Here is a 17,919-nt window from a genome sequence, read left to right as displayed (position 1 = left end):
TCTGTCCAAGACTATTATACTAGGCACGGTCTGCCTGGAATTCAAAAACCACACCAAACAAAAAAGATGATATTACATGAGATAAGGTATGTTTGACAAATAGCCCAGGAATGGCTACTTTGTAAAAACAAGAGCAAGAAGAGTCATCCAGAGAGATCTCAGGCATTTAGCAAGTATCCCTCAACACAGCTCTTTCTAAATGAACAGGATGTTATTTGTCCCGTATCTGCTGAATCTGGAAGGCAGTATTCTCTAGTGGTTTTATACCAGATATGTTTTGATGGGTCAATGTAGACACCACCCAAATGTATTAATATCAGCTCAGCCTGGGATCTAAACTGTAAGGAGTAAGTGCTGTTTATGACATACTGCAGTTGAGAATTTTTGCTTTTTCTTACCAGTATACATCATGATTTCTTAGCCTTGGCACTACTGATTAACATTTTGGGCTGGAAAATTCTTTGTAGTGGGGTTGTGCCTTGTACATTGTAGGATGTTCAGCAGCATCCCTGGCCTCCACCCACTAAATGCCAGTAGCACTCTGGGACAAATCACAAATATCTGCAGGCATTGACAAATGTCCCCCAGGGGTTGGGGGGGCAGTGTTAGGGTCGGGGAGGGGTGAAGTTTCCTTTATTGAGAAGCACTGGTATAGATGGAAACCTTATTGCCTCAATTTGTCATTTTATTATTCATATTAAAAATCAGAATGTTATTCTTTTGCTTTGAAAAGGAATTTTTGGGTCAGAGGCAGTTTGTTTGTTTGTTTGTTTAGCTACTTTATGTTCACAGAAGACAGAGCTAAAGTCCCTTCCAGCTACATGTGGCTGGGTTTTAGAGGTCTAGTCTAGCCTTTGCCCAGGGCTAACTGAGAGGCTGGAGGGCAGGCAGCCTATCCTGCGTCACCCAGGTCAGCAGCACAGTCAAGGCTTCCAGATCTCTGCCAAGAACTCTTCCTATAATTTACTGTATTTCCCATAACCATGTGACATTCATCTCTTATGAAAAATTAGGTTAAACTTTGGATTCTCCCCTTTTGCAAGACCAGATGAAGTACTAACCTTGAAGTGACCCTTTTCAGATGTAAGAAAACACAGCAGAGGTGAATCAATCTATGACAGAGACTCTGAGTTCCCTCTGAAAGGCTGGCCAAGCAGTTGGGGCAGGAGAACTGAATTTCTCAAACCCGGCACCACAGATCCCTGGACTTCTCATTAGCAGCTGCCCTAGTTTAAGATAGGATTGCATTTCTAAAATCTTGATTGTCTCAAAGCTTTCTGGGAGTCTCCCCATTGCATAAAGTAAGATATTCTCATGCTAATTAACTTTGGTCAGGTTTATGAGCACGTGGACACCCACATCCTTTTGACACTTTCCTGCTCCAAAACCTCGAGTGGTTCCCCATTGCCAGTGGTGAGGTTTCTCAGTCTCAGCACTACTGGCATTGAGGGCTGCATAACTCTTGGTTGTGGTGGCCTGTCCTGGACGTTTAGTAGCACACCTGGCCTCTACTGGATGTCTCTGGAGGAAGGAGAGGGAGAAGGAGAGACAGAGGAAGGAAGAGATAATGAAAGTAGCGAGGGAAAGGAAGGAAGGAAGGAGCGGGGAGAGAAAGAGGGCGGGAGTTAGGAGAAAAAGAAGAAAGGAGGGAGGGAAGGAGGAAGAGAGGGAGAAACTGGCTCCAGATATACTCCCAGTTCCTGTTTCCACCTATCCCTGAGTTTTGAGTATTCCCTGGAGGCTTTATGAGACCATCCTGCATAATAGTCTATTTAGCTTAAGATAGTTTCCAGGGGTTATATTACTTGAAAACAAGGAGTTTGTCTTCATTATAATGGTGGAGCAGGCTGAAGTAGGAGGCAGACAAAAACAACTCCGATTCATAGCACTCTGGGAGCAGAAACAACTTTTTTTTTTTTTTTTTTTAATAAAGCCATGTATTTCCAAACCTATTTATTCCAGTCTCACTTTGAGTCCCTCATTTTATATTTAAGGTGATGAGTTTTGTCTTTCTTTTGAATTTTCTTTCCAGACTTGTTTCTGGCAAAACAGCCTTTTCTGACTATTAACTTAAAACAACAACAACAACAACAAAAAAAAAAAAAACAAAAAACAAAAAAAAAAAAACAAACAAACCAAGCCCCCAACCATTCTGAAGCCAATTTCTGCCTGTGTCAATTTGCAGGTGCAATATCCAGCTGTCCCTGTTCTCCAGGCACAGAAGTAGTATCAGATGGACAGAAAAGGGTGATGGACACCTGGGAGTTTGACAAGAAGGCAAGGCAGCCAAAACGCTGGGAATGACATGAAGGGCTGACACACTTTTATGAGGTCAACGGGGAAGAGGAAGAGAGAGGGGCTTGCATGCGGGAAGCAAAAAGTCTTGTTCAAAGCAAATGACCACTAGACTGAGAAGAATGCAAAAATGAATGAAAGGCCTTGAAATCATTAAGGAGCCACAAATCCAAACCGGGAGGTGGTGGTGCTGCCACGTCCTGGACAGGTGTTTTAGTGGGAGCGTGGGGACATATTCTCAGCCTCTTGAACTTCTAGTCCTGGCCTCCAGGATAGCATGGGGTGGGGGCTGCATGTTGAGAAGGAGCATGCTACGAGAGCACACGCAATGGAGTGTGCCATGAGAACGGGGTGCTCCTGGTGCACGCTCAGTCTGTCAGCAGAGTGGGGGACATAATAAGAGTAAGTAGGGCAACCATTTCCCCTATGTCCTGATGGGACGCTTTTGAAAGGCACCACACAGGACAGCTGTTGTGAACGGAGACAGATCCCTCCTCCCCCTCACCCGCCTGCCCACATGGATCAGACACGGGGTAGCACTGCACAGTCACCATCCCTGGCAAATGGGGATTGAGAGCTGGCCTGACACATCCTGGTAGGGCCTCCATCTCTCCTGCACCATCTGATGACCCTGGCAAGGGCCCACTCCCTGGAAGGACTCCAGTACAATGAACACAAGTGCATACAACACGCAAGCCACACAAGAGGGCAAACTGCAGGGTGGGGAGTGAGGAGAGGGCTCCGAAAGCTCAACTGTAGGGAGATACGGTCCCCTGCTTTCTGCCAGCATGAATGAACAGCTTGCGGGCCAGGACCTGTTCTAGACACTGGGGTTTCTGCAGTAAATAAAACAGACAAAAATCCCCACTCCACGAACCCTCTCTACCCACCGCCTCCCATCGGGAGTTTCCCTCTGGTGAGGGGAAGGCAGGCAAACAAACACGTAAATATGTACTAGGTCAGCTGGTGATCAGTGCTAGGGAGAAAAGGAAAGCTGGTACAGGCTGGGCAGGAGGTGAAGGAGGGGTGGAAAGGGAGGGGGGAACACACAGTGAGGGGGATTAGAACTTTCTGGGCCTCTGCTCTCCATCCATATTCCATATGGGGAAGAAGGAAGGGTGTCCTGGAAGCGCATGGGGGTGGGAGAGAATTTGGTAGGAAAGAGTGATGCAGATTCCCATGCAGACTGGAGAGGCTGGGAACAGGAGCAGCAGGCTGAGTGGGGGAAGGGCCTGCTCAGGAGACCCTGATGGCTCCAGGGCCCAGGGATCATCATCTTTCCACCATCTGGCCCATCCCAGCTGAAGATTTAAATGTGATGGACTCCTTTCTGTCCCCCAGGTCTCTCCCCTGCACCCTATTCGCTCCTGGCACATTTCTGACTCCAAGTGTTCACTCCTGTTGTTTGCATAGCCCGGGTGCTCTTTCTTTCCCCTGTATAACCATCCTTGATCTACTTATTTACTTGGGCTTCAGCCAACTTTCCACCTCCCCACGAGGATTCTTGGTTAAGGCTGAGAGAACAACCACACTGCCTCTTACACAGGATCCCCAGCACCAGGGAGCCCCCTCCTCTTTGAATGCTCACAGAAGCTTGTCTTTTACTCCTGTTTTTTTAGACATCACCACAGGGTCAGCTTCAGGGCACATGTGACCTGTGCGGTGGCACAGAGCCCTGTCCTTAGCGTGGTTTAATGCGCTGCTGTCACAGTTCTGAAAATCTCAATAATTTTTTTTAACAAGAACCTCACATTTTCATTTTATACTGGGTCTCACACATTACCTGCCCAGTCCTGCATAATCAATCACGCATATTAGTGTGAACTTATAGCTACATCATAAATTTGATTATAAAGTATAACATATACTCTGAATAGGAACCAGCCACAGCAAATAGACGCTTCCAACTTACTATTAAAAATGGAAGCTTACCAGCTATTTTGAAGTTTTTTGGTGCCTCTTTTAATGAAGAAATGCTTGGTAGAGATAAGAGACAAAGAATAACTAAATTTCACCACTTTCTATCAGAGCAATGAAGCATTAAGAAAAATCCATGAAAACTTTTCTTTAAAGATGTTAAAAATCAATAGCCATGGAAATTAGCAGTTGGGCCTGGACCAAGGGGTTGACACTTAGGAGCAATTAGATGACATCTAAAGACCTTTTTTCATGGACATAAAAATCTTTAATGAAACTGTAAATTTTAACATTACTGACAATGCATCCTTTAGGGTGAGGCTGGAGATCCTTCCTATTGAAGGTTTCTGAAAATGTCAATTACAGTTCCTGTAACGGGTTGCGTTGCATATCCCCCGAAAGGTGTATTTCACTCCTAACCCTGGGTCACTGTGTGTATGACCTTATTTGGAAATAGGGTCTTTGAAGATATAATTAAGATGACATCATACTGGATGAGTATGGGCCCTAAATCCCATGGCTGGCAACCTTATAAGAAGATGACAGATATACAGAGACACACAGAGAAGGCTATATGAAGATGGAGGCAGAGATTGGAGTGGTGTGTCTACAAGACAAAGAATGCCAAGGACTGCCAGCAACCACCAGAAGCTAGGAGAGAGCTGCAGGGCAGTTTCTCTTTCAGAGCCTCCAGAAGGACCCAACCCTGCCCATACCTTGATTTCAGACTTCCCAACCTTCAAAACCATGAGCAAATAAATTTGTGTTGTTTTAAGCCACCAAGTTTGTGGTCATTTGTTATGACAGCTTTAGTATAAAGTACATTTTAAAAGCTGGGAGAAAAATGTGTGAAATCTAATCTAAATCATCTAAGTCATCCATTTACTTTTTAAACAAACGAGGGATATAGACCAGTATTGGCTACAGGATGGAATACATTCAAAGAAGTCACCACTATCAGGCTTTATTTCATTTTCTCTTACATATAATTAATGAGAGAAGAAGAAAGAGATGGTAGAAAAGAGACAAAAGAAAGAAGGGCATGAAGAAGAGAGGGTAGAAAATAAAAAATAGAAAAAGCTAGACACAAAAATACAAGTGAGAGGCACGAAAAGGTAATAATAGATGCTAACATCAAATGAATACTTACTAGGTGCCAGAGACCATGGTAAGTGACTCGCATGTATTCTTTAAACCTCACAACACTCCCATTTTATAGATGAGGGAACTGGGGCAGAGACAGCTGAGCTCTTTGGAAGAACATGGTGTGGCCAGGAGTACTACGTGGGCTAAAGCTACCTCAGCACTGTGCTAAGTGTGGGGAGGAAGCCGAGCAAGCCGACTCCTGGGCCTCTGGGGTTGGCTGGCCTGAAGATTTTCAGAGCTCAGCCATAAGGTATTATTAGGTGGACCATTCAAAAGAGAGCTGTTCCAGTTACAGCAGAGTGCCTCTTTAAATCAACTAGATAAACAGAGATGCAGTTATAAAATGAGCTAAATAACCGAGTGGTTTTTCTCTTGACAAACAGTTTTCATTTTGAGAGAGGAGTGTGTTCATTTCACCATTCCTCCAGCACATACCTCTCAGTGTCTAGTAGGTACAAGTAACCCTAGGAAATCCAGGCTTTAAATGAGCAAAAACTGCATCAGCACACAGTGTTGGAAAGTATACAATTATTGCATGCAATGAGGCGCAACTGTCCTTTGGTCCCCAAAGCTTTTGTTCTCAGAACTGAATTTTGCTTTGCTTAGACAAACTTTGTTTGAGAAGCAAAGGCAGTGACTGTGAGCTTTCTCAGAGAATGGAGCACAAGGTCCCAACTTAGGGAATGTTGGGGGTTTCTATTCATTCCTCTTGACAAAGCTCCTGGGCAGAGCAAAGGAAAGGGCTTTTTACCTGGGGTATTAGTCCTGACTGGGGCAAACAATCTTGTTATGGGGTGAGAAGACAAACTCTACTGGCAGATTCGAATGGCAGATAGGAGGCCTCTAGACGAAAGTGCAGGCAGCACCTAGCAAAGCCTATTGGCTGATGAGCATGAAAATGTGATTATTTGTTCTTTTTATTGATTGCTTACTATATGCTCTACACATAATAGCCTTAAATATTAACTTGAATTACAAATCAAGAAGGCTTCAGAATAAAGCCCATTAGAAGTTAATGTAAATAAAAAGCCAATGTAAAATTAAGGTCTGAAACACAAATTCCAAACAGATGGCAGGGACATAGGATAAGAAATTTCTTCCTTTAGTTCAGTTCAGTGGCTTGTCCCTAAAAAACTGCCACTGTATTTATAGCCTGAGCCTGCTTTTTGAATGTTCTTCCAAAAACCATGTAAAGTTTCTACCTAGAGTTAGTTGCGGGTGAGGAGTGGGGAGATTGAGGGTGGAAAGGGCAAGGAAGGACAAAGAGGATGCCTCATCCTCCCCTGCCACTCATTCTTAAGGACAGTGGCACCAACAGTACCACTGAATGCCACAATCAACTGTCACAGCTACTTGGGGTCTGCTAAGTTTCAAAGATATCTATTTAAAACACGGAAGAGAAACGCTCCTGTCTGGCTTGTGTACTCCTCTTGAACAACTTCTCTATTTTGTGCCTTTTCTTCTTTCAAGAGCTGTAATAGTGAATAGCTATTGAGTTTTGAAGCAAATACTGAAAGAGCTGTTTTCCAGTGATAAGTAATATATTGTGTTAGCAACGGTACTACTTAAAAAATAAGATTTAACTATCTTTTTGTTTTAAAATGTCTTAAGATTAATTTTCCATTCAGGGATCTAACATTAAAAGGACTGAAATTAGTTTTGAAAATATCAACTATATATATTTGTGTGTTTTTAACACAAGCTCAGACACAGAATATACATGGACAAGCTACTCCATGCAAACATTATTATAGTACAGAATAATTCCAATTTCTTAAAGCCAAATGAATTGGAATTTTCAAGAGGAAGAAAAAGAATTTACAAGTCCATGAAGATCCATCCTCTCATCACTAGTAGTGTATCCACAGGATGCAAAAAAATCAAGGATTTCTGCTAAAAATCAGAAAAACACTTTCTTAAGGCCAAAAAATTTAATGAGGATAAAAATGGAAAACAGAGTTAAAAAAAAAAAAAAAAAAAAGGGAGCCATTTAATGCTCCAAATTAGACCTGTCAATATTCAGTGATGGGAGAAATATGAAAAGCTTTGGCATAGAAGAGGACCTATGCAATGCAATTCTTCACCCTAATGCTAAGTATGTAGGGCTGTATAATTCCATTCCTCAGTTCAATTATAGCATGCAAATGCCTGAGCTGCTGGCTTTCTAAAAACAGATGCAGGGAAACAGACCACACTAACACCAATGTACATTTAATAGATGACTATTTGTCCTTAGAAAGGATCAGAAAGCAACAGAATAAAATCAGTTTCCCTCGTCACCTCTGACAAAAGGGTTATCTAATTCCAAGAGTCACTTGGGTTACTGACCCTAAAGGAAACAAGAATTTTTTTAAAAGAAGGCAATTCACATTTTGCTTCTCCTGCATATTGTTTTCTTCCTGGGTCCTCCCTCTCCACTCTCCCCAGCTTTCAAACTGCCAGCTCACTTTTTGGGGTGAAGCCTCTAACTCTAACCTGTCTCTCCTCCCCTCAACTGCAATTCAAGCTAGACAATTTGGCATCAGCGTCCCTTTCCAGTCCTTCTTGGAAAACACTTGGGCAAAGGAAACAGGCCATAATTTTCCGATGGTAGGCCCCTTCTACAAGTACCAGTCTGAAACGAAGATAGCGGTCTTTCCAGTTTCTAAATTCACATGGGAAATTCCACTTAACCCCCCACCAGGTTTCCAGATCTTTTTGTTTGGTCTGGTGAGCAGGATAAAGGCTGTGACCAAGGGTGCCCCCCTGCTAGCCGTACCCGGAGCACAAACAAAAGCTTCTGGATGGCATCTCCTGTCATTATTTGATTTCACAGCTGTCTACGCATAAAAGAAAGGAGTTAGCATCACTGAAAACAAAAGACAAAACACAAAACGAGAAAACAGGCAACTGTTTTCCCTTGCTCGGAGACAGCAATATTCTTTACTGAGTGGAAAAGTACTGCTCAGCTCCCAGCAGAACATCTCTGACTGAGAGAGACTGGGCATGCTCTGTGTTTATTTCACTGGACATGGGAACGTGAAGTGGCAATGGGCCCAATTCTCCAAAACTAAGTCAACATCCAGATAAGGTGTTTCCAGGCATAAGCACTGAGGAGACTGCCTTCTGAGGTCTCCAGTTTGAATTGATAGAAAGCACAGGTGTTAAGCTTATAGCTAAATGTGGAAGCAAAGGAATTTGTTGTCTCTTGACTTTACAATCAGAAACCTGACAGAAACTATACACTGTACCTTTCCACCTGCCCTTTTGTAACAGAAGAAGGAATGCAGAGGCTTGCTTACCTTAAAGTTGTGTGTCTTCTCATAGTTGAAGTGGTTGTCGTTGTGTGTGAGGGCTGCCCTTCGAACCAGGGAGGAGATCTGTGAACAGGCAAAGAGTTTGAGAGGGGGCCAAAGAAAGCCGCCTTTGACACCCACCTTCACCCCCAAGGCTACGGCCAGCAGTTCTTGGCGTTTCCTGCCCTGCTTAGACTTCCGAACCACAGCACACTTTTTCTCATTTTCCAGCCACAGTTCTTCAGAGAACATAGTGCCTGGATCCCAGATCTTTCTAGTTTCCTCTGCAGAGCGCAGGAAGCCCCGTGCTGTCAGGATTTTCGAACCGCAGCTAATGTTAGGAGGCAGATTTGAGGCAGCTGGGTCCTGTCTGCAGCAGCCTCCGGCATGTGACCTCAAAAGGCCCAGTTTGAGTGATGGAGGGGGCTCGGCTTCTGAATAAGGACGGGCCTGTTTTGTGCTATTTCTTAAGGCCGACGTGTGCCTGGAACAATAGCAAACATTCATGTGCACAGCAACCCCCAGAAGCGGTATCCAGTCAGCCACTGAGGATTCAGGGAGGCAGAGGCCGGCAGCTTGCTTTCTCCTGCCACAGCACATTGCAAAGGAGAGGTCTCCCCTACTTATTAGCACATTTTACACTCAAACACACCAGCGCGCACACCCCCCAGCCAGCTCTGATGTTCAAAGTGTGAGGCTGCATCCAATTCATCTGGGGCTCTGAACCCCATCCTGGGCTGAACTCCAACAGATTAAACCTTTAAACCCTGATGACTGTTTAATCTTATAGGGGTAAAGCCTCTGTCTCTTTATTAAAAATCTGCCTTAGCACTTGAAAGCTTCATTTGTATTCTTATGCATGCATTAAATTGGAACAGTCTGAGTACCAAATGGGGTATCAGAGGAGAGCAAAGCTTTTCCGCTCTGAGTTCTGCAAAGTTGCAGAATAAGAGGCAGGATGTCTTGCCCCAGGACACTCCCTGGGCTCTCCCATCCTTCCTGTGCGAAAAAACTCTGCTCAAACCCACCCAGACCAGACAGTATTCCTTACCTAAAATCAAAACATCATAGTTGCTTTTCTTTTCAATAAAACATCTTCAATGTTCATTCTGTTAGTGCCCAAACCTATAAAAATGCCCTCCTTGCTCTTAAAAGCATCATCTATTTGATGGTCTCCCATGACCCTAATTCTTTGGTCCTAGGTCTCCCCACAAAAAGAAGTAGGGAAATCCTGATGTCTTGGGAGTACTCCTGACTCATTGGTGAAGATTAATGCAGCTAATGCCAGACAGTAAAATTAATGCTTTAGGAAGTAGAAAACAAGATCTAGATAACTGGGCCTTTATGTAGATGGGCCGTCCTGTCCTCTACTGAAACAAGGGCTCCATGCTCCAGCCCCTCCAAGCAGCCTTGTGAAGAGTAACCAAAGATCACTCCTTCCCTTGTGCAATTCTTTATTCCTGGTAATCACCATGATTTTAACTCGGTTCAAAAAATTCATCCTCCCATTTCATCCTCTTGTTACCTTCAATAATAACACCCAATTTTTATGTTAAGCTATTGAGCACAATAATTTACGCTGTGTCAGAGGACGTTAGAATGTGTCAAAGGCACTTAACTCATCGAATCTGCAGCATATGGATGTGAGGAGCAAGATTTTTATTCCCAATTCTTTTGGATGAAGAGATTGAGGCACTGAGAGGTAAAGTAATTTGCCTAAGGACATGCAGCCTAGTTTAAGTGGCAGAACCAGGGCTAGAACACAAAGCATCTGTGTCCAGCGCCCATGCTCTTCAACACTGTGTCCCGCTGCCTCGGTACACCCATGTGCTGCCTCATCCTGCCATCAGTCCTGACAAATGCTATATCTCAGATACTGGTTGAGTCTGGCCTCTCCCTACCTTTCTTTCCCCACGTAACTCAGACCCTTGTTATCTCTCCAGTCCACCTTACACATAGCTCTACAACAATCTTCCTAATCCACCCATGCTTCTCCATAGCTTAACTGTGTCCTGGCATTGCTGGTTTTTCATGAGCTGATCCTAATGTACCCAGCTCATCCTATTTCCCTATACTCCCCTCCACAAATCCTACAACATCTCTTCTGTGACATACTTAACTGCTCACCTTGGTAGCTTGCTCTGTTCTTTAGAATATTCTAGCATCCTTTCAACATATCTACATTTTCACCAACATTTACATTCTAACTCTAATGTTACCCTTTCCAAAATGACTTCCCCAAACTCCCCATTGTAGGCCAACTGTGTCCTCTGAAATCCCATCGTGTTTTATCCACATTTTTCTGATTGCACTTGTCACTTTCTGTCTGTATTATAGTGACTATAACAGCTCTTATCTCTGCCACACTGAGAACTCACTGTGACATGCTCTATGCTTAATTCACTTTTGTTTCCCCCACAAATATGTCTAATAAGAGTCCCTGCCACAGTAGACACTGAATAAATGTAAGTTGCTAGAAAGCACATGTACATACCGGAAGCCAGGATTGTGGAAGCAGGTGTGCAAAGATGACGGCATGGTGTGGGGTCTCCAGTCCTTCCTGAGACCACCCATCCACTGCCTTGGCTTCCAGAGACAAGGTTCCCTCCAGGGGTCTACCCTCTTAATGAGCTTCACCAGGCCCCTTGTCCCTTCTTCCCACTGTCTGATTCTGAAGGACAACTGCTATGGCAGGGGTTAAGTGAAGGCTTGGCATACCTTTGCAGGGCTTCCCATCCTTAGTCTACAGGTAAAAAGATGGAGAGAAGCAAAAAGGGTCCTTTCCCAACCTTCACTGCTAGCAAAGCAAGAGAGACCTTTTGACGGTGAGCCATTTGTGTAAGGGCAAATTCTGTGATGTGGACTGGACTAATGACACGAATATACCAGTTTTAGAATCCGATCAAATTAACGAAGGAGACCACTACTCCTCCTGCGGCTCGTCCTGCTATAAAATAACTATTTACATGGAAAGTAGGCAAAAGAATCTCCCCCTTTTGGTCTATGGGTGGTTGAATACAATGAGATTTAATATTTTTTCATGTCTGTGCTTGTATGTATAACAAGTGATTTTTATTTCCATTTGTGACAGTGATTTCTTTTTCAGCTATTGATTCAATAGAATTGACCCAAACACAAGACACATTCAGACAAGTGAAGGAACTACACACTATTCCCTGAGGATGCTTCTTTACAGGGGACTAGAAGTATTAGCCTTTGAGCAAGCATTGCTGTGAGCAGTGTGGGTGACCTCAGACCACCCTCTCATTGAGGGAAAACTGATTACAGTAATCTCTTGGTGAAAACTTCCCTCTGAAATGACCCCATCACACAGAGCTCTTTTTTATCTCAACTCCTCAAGGGAAGCTCCTTGCCTTGTTTTATATGCTCCGTAATGTCGAATACAGTGTTCTCTATACACAGTGGACATTTAATACATTTGCTGACTGTCTTCTTCTAATGAAAATTTCTACCTGACCTGTTTTAATATATACATTCATGAGATGAAGCACATTTCCCTACACGCTCTGTTTGAACCAAGGATTCTCACTGGAACGAATGGTCTTTTGGGCCAGATATCTGTTGTTGTGGGAGGTTGTCCTGTACATTGCAGGGTGTTCAGTGGCATTCTTTGCCTGTATTCACCAGATGCCAGTAGAGCGCCTTCCCCCAGGTATGATAATAAAAAACGTCTCCAGACATGGCCAAATATTCCCTGGGAAGCAACGCTGTCTCTAGTTGAGAATACTGGGCTAAATTAATAACACAAATATTAATATTTATATCATGCTTACTATGTGCCAGGTATTATACTCAGCACTTTGCGCATATATATATAGATCTATAGATCTATATATATATGTTTTTTAATTTTTTTGTTTTGTTTTGTTTTTTGAGACAGAGTCTCGCTCTGTCATCTAGGCTGGAGTGCAATGGCGTGATCTTGGCTCACTGCAACCTCTGCCTCCCAGGTTCACATGATTTTCCTGCCTCAGACTCCCAAGTACCTGGGACTATAGGCACGTGCCACTGTGTCCGGCTAATTTTTGTATTTTTAGTAGAGATGGGGTTTCACCATGTTGGCCAGGCTAGTTTCAAACTCCTGACCTCAAGTGATCCACCCACCTCGTTCTCCAAAAGTGCTGGGATTACAAGTGTGAGCCACAGCACCCGGCCCACTTTGCATATTTGCACTCATTTAAGATTTAAAACCCTATGAGGTAGGTACTGCTATAATTACCCTTATTTTACAGAGGAGGAAATGGAAGCTGAGAGTTTAAGTGACTTGCCCATGGCCACATAGCTGGTAAGTGGTAGAATATAGGCACAACTAACTGAGCCTATCTTTCCCCAAAGCCCTGAAGAACAAGTGTCTTTCCTTCTACTACACTTAATATCAAATTTACCTTTTTAACCATTTAAAAATGTAAACTCCAATGGCATTTGATGCATTTACAATGTTCTGCAACGATCACCACTACCCAGTTCCAGAACATTTCATCACCCCAAAATGAAACCCTGTACCCGTCAGTTCCACTCCTCATTCTCTTCTCCTCCCAGCCTCTGGCAAACACCAATCTGCTTTCTGTCTCTATGAATTTGCCTATTCTGGATATTTTGTATAAAGGGAATCATACAATATATGGGTTTTTATATCTGGCTGCTGCTTTTTTCTTTAGATATTTCACTTAGCATGTTTCGAGGTTCATTTATGTTGTGGCATGTATCAGTACTTCATTCCTTTTTTGTTGCTGAATAACAATCCATTGTGTGGATATACCACACTTCATTTCCATTCATCAGTTGATGGACATTCAGACTGTTTTCACCTTTTGGCTAATTGTGAACCATGCCACTAAGAATATCCTCATACAAGTTTTGTTTGAATGCTTGTTTTCAATTCTTTTGGGTATACACTAAATCTAGGCTTTTACATATTGTTTAAACAGCCTCTCATCCCCATCATACTTACATTAAAAAATATGCAGTGGTTGAATGCTTGAATTACTCTCTTCCCCATTATAGTCAGTCAACGAGTAGCAGGTCTGGTGTTCCCTGGACTGGTTTTTAAAGAGGAGACTTTAGTTCTCCCTGAGCCCACTGTGAAAGCAGGTACTACTTAAGATACTTCTGGAAGTAGGTGGGGCTATAAATAAATGGTGACATAAGCTCACCACTTCCTTTTTTCTTCTTTTTTTGATGAATAAAGGTTGGGATTCTATTTTCTAAGCCCTCTCACTGTTCTTCTTTCTCTCTACAATTAGCATCCTGGATCCAAGAAGGAATCAAGTAACGAGAAGGCAATGAGAGGTTGTCAGATAGAGACAAGGAGGAAAGGGTGGGTCAATGGGCAGGAAGACCTGGGAAAATGGAGCCCTTTGGGGTGTCTGTGGACATATAAAGTGCCCAGGAAAGGAATGGTAGGAGAAAGACATATACCCTTCTCACTATACTGGCTTTAATAACCTAGCATCATAAGCCCAGAAGGGACCTTAGAGGTTCATCTAAGCAACAGCTCCTCCTCCACCTGGCTTCAGGCAGGACCACCTCTCAGCTTCTAGGGAACACAACATTGTGCTTTATCAGTACCAATTTCTAGAGAAGGTGATTTGCCACCAATCCACAAGCTTTCCACAAACTTCAAGTAAATTCCAGTGCTACATTTTAAGGAGGGCTCATTGAAAATGTCATCATTAGTCCCTGGATGTCTCCCTGTATTCCAACCACAGTGTCTGTGCTGCCGAGAGCTCTACAGTTCTGTTTATCGAGTCTGAATCTTCCTTAGGTATTGCCCGAGCTATACTCCTATTCCAAATACTGTCCTGCTGTTGCAGCCTTCTCTGCTTCATGGCAGTGCACGAAATGAAAATCAGTATTAGGAATGATGATGAGGGTGTGGTGAGGAGGGTTCTTTAATATCCCACTGGTGTTTGTGGGATAAGTTGGAGATTGATCAAAAGCCTGCAAAAGTTCACTTGCATTGATCCAATTATTCTATTTATAGGATTCTCTTGAAAAGGTCTTCAGACTAAGATCTAGATAGATAGATAGATAGATAGATAGATAGATAGATAGATAGATAGATAGACAGACAGACAGATAGATATAGAGATACAGATATTCATCAAAACAATATCAAGAAATGTGAAAAAGCCTAAACAGTCAATATAGGGGAAAAGTTAAATAACTTATGACATATAAATGTAATAGGGTATTATGGAGACATTAACAAAGACAATTAACAGAACATTTAATGATGAGAAGATTTGCCTCTGATATAATGTTAGGTGAGAAGTAGGCTCCTGAGTCATCTATAGTATAATTCCCAGATTTGTAAGTAGGTATACACAGAAAATATCAGAAGAAAACACACCAAAATACATTCAATCGAGCTGCTGAAGATAAGCAACAGTTACCTCTGAGTGGAAAAATTTTAATTGACATTTATTTTCTTCTATATTCTTTTCTGTTTTTTTTCGAGCTTCCTACAATGACTATGTTCTTATTCCATTATATAAAAATGATTTTTAAAGTATATTATAAAACTCTTATTAGATTTAGTGTGCATGGATGATAAATTCTTAACCATTGAGCTTGTCTAATCCCTCCTCTGCTTTTTACAGGGCAAGAGACCAAGAGCCAGAGAGGTTCCACAATTGCCTCTTATCACAGAGCTATTCTACAACTAAATCTGGAAGCAGATCCAGACTTCAGCTTCTCCTGCCTCACACCTGCAGGCATCAGAACCCCCAGAGGGCTTGTTAAAACATACTGAGCCCCACAGTTTCTGGTTCAGTCAGTATGAGATCAGGCCGGAGAATCTGCATTTCTGATCGGTACACAGGTGATGATGTTGCTGGTCTCGGGACCACACTTTGAGGACCCCCATTTTATTTTTCCACTGAACCTGTGGGCAGCAGCCTTGCCTGATAATTAGAACACACACACACACACACACACACACACACACACACACAGACACACACACCCCATGCTCAAGCTCTACCTCTACCCAATGAAATCCAAATTTCTGGAGATGGGGGATGGGCTGTAAAAATCCTCCAGGGGCTTGTAATGTGCTCTTAGAATTGAGTGTGACCACACTAATCTCAAGTGCTTCAGTTCAAGGGGATTGTTAGAAAAGATGAAAGTATGAACACAATCAGTGATGTTGACTAAATCCCCTCCAAAGGAATTAATATTGTTTCAAACACAAAATGTGATCATGTTTCTGCTCATGCTCACCCCACACCCACCTCCCATGATGCCACTTAAAACCTCCAGAGACTATTTAAGGCAAAGGCAAAAATCCATACCATGCCCTGCAGGGGCTTGTGGGGTCTGGCCCCTGCCACCTTTCCAGCCTCGCTTGCCACCACTTTCTTGCTGTTACCCTAAGCATGTATACACACACCTATTAGTATGATTTTAAAATTATGATCTAGGGCCCTCACTAGCCTGCTAGCCTTATGAAACAGGCCCAGAATCAGGTCTCCTGAGGTTCTTCCCATGGAAAAAATCCTTGGCACCACATGTGTGGCAGATTGGGGGTGTTGGCTGCCCACAGCCCACTGACACAAAGACTCATTCCTCCTCTCTGTTCCTAGAGAAATTTTACAAACATCTAAAGCCGAAAAATTATTTTAACCTACCTATAAAAGAAGAGTTCTATTAACTCTTCTCTGGTGACTAGCATGATGCCAACATTGGCTTGACACTCAGGAAAGTTTTGTTGCAGAAAACATAAACATGCCCATTTTTCGGCAGCTCTCTGTCTTCCTTTCCTTCCATCAGAAATGATTTCCACTCTTATGAAGAGTTACCATGCTCTTTTTTTTCCCTTGGGCCATTGGCTCATTCCCTGCACATATGTCTGGGGTACTGGTGTTGGGTGATGACCCTGGGTGTCCCGTTATTTCCCCAAAGCCACAAAATGTTATATCCTGCCCAGATCCAGGAACACGCAGCAAAATGCTGCAGCTATCCGTACAGCCCTGGATGGTGTGGGAAATCTATACTTTCCTTTGTTTTCACGTCCTGTGGGTCACACTGAAATACTTTTAATGGTTGGTTGGTGGTATACTAAGTGTATGCCTACTACCTATTTCTGTGTCTAATATATGTGTGTGTGTGTGTGTGTGTGTGTATACACATTTGTTTCAAAAAGCTTCTATGGGGATTTTGAGGGGACTGGTGGATAAGGAGGTGCGGTGATGTCTGCTGTGGTTTTTTGCTATGGCATTGTGGATCTGGTTCTCTATTCCTTTTGGGAAGAGAAAAAACTAGAAATGCTAAGTGAAATAAGCTCCAATTGCCGAATGATAATCGAAGGTGTGGTTTTCTTTTTTCAACACTACTAAACCCAGCCTGCCTGATCCTATGTACTTTGAACCCTCTCACATACTGCCAAATGAATCATCCTTGCCCTTCCTAAGAATTGCCCTGTTTGTTATATTCTGTTTGTGGCTTTCAGTCCTGAAAGAGGAGGAAGACAACAAAGACACATAACTAAACGCAAACACATTACCATGGCGCCAAATAAATGAGAAAGACCAGGGGGGGACCTGCCATCTTTCCTGCAATTGGGCTAGTTCAAGCTGTATAGTCCTGGTTTTATTTGAGGCCATTTAAGCATCAGGTGTCAACGATTAACCTGGCTCAGTCCTAAAACTGCTGCTGACCTCCGAACCTGCTGCATTCTGATCTGAGACAAGGTTCTTTGTCTCCGATGGCACACCATGCCCAGCTGCCACGCCGATTATTCTCCAGGGACAGATGGCTACTCTCGATGTGAGAGACACACAAAAGTGCCGAAGGAACAGTCTCACTGCCCCTCCTAGAATGCAATCCACTTCATTCAAAACAGTCACCGTTCACCCAAACGGAAAGGCCTGTATGTACACTGAAATGGACCAAAGTACCTTGTTTAGCAGCAAATAAGTAACCTGATGCTTCTTGGGTTGGTTGATCGTGCAATGCTACAGTTGCCGTCCTTCCCACATGATACCACCAGCTGTTCTGCTGAGACTGATGTCAAAAATTGTGGCTAATTTCTGATGTTTCTCACAGACTTTTTAGATGTAGAAATAAAAGATACTCCACCTCATAGAGGAAGACTTTGTGTTGCATTAAGGGTCTTGCACATTTCAACACGCCATTGTTATTATTTGCTTTTTTGTTTTGTTTTGTATGCAGTTTTTGACAGAGTCAATATTAATGACAACATGTTTTAACATCCGAGTGTAGTAATCCATTTCCTTAAATACGAACTTTAAAAGTCTTAGTC

The 17,919-nt window shown here is 43.0% G+C and overlaps 1 protein-coding gene across 12 annotated transcripts in view; it reads right to left on the bottom strand.

The window, feature by feature from the left end:
* Positions 1-17,919, bottom strand: part of LOC105475787 (chimerin 2) — a 314,261-nt gene that overhangs the window by 26,616 nt on the left and 269,726 nt on the right. For 11 of the 12 annotated variants that reach the window (XM_011731281.3, XM_011731279.3, XM_011731285.3 and 8 more), the window contains one exon: positions 8,640-8,717. In XM_011731281.3, the coding sequence (XP_011729583.2) occupies positions 8,640-8,717 (78 nt within the window). Of the gene's footprint in view, positions 1-8,639; positions 8,718-13,605; positions 13,675-17,919 lie in introns of those variants that run through there. The other variant, XM_011731288.3, reaches the window with a different exon arrangement.

The sequence above is a fragment of the Macaca nemestrina genome, chromosome 4 (genome assembly GCF_043159975.1).
Source record: "Macaca nemestrina isolate mMacNem1 chromosome 4, mMacNem.hap1, whole genome shotgun sequence".
Lineage (NCBI taxonomy): Eukaryota > Metazoa > Chordata > Mammalia > Primates > Cercopithecidae > Macaca > Macaca nemestrina.
This window is presented reverse-complemented; position numbering and strand designations above follow the sequence as displayed.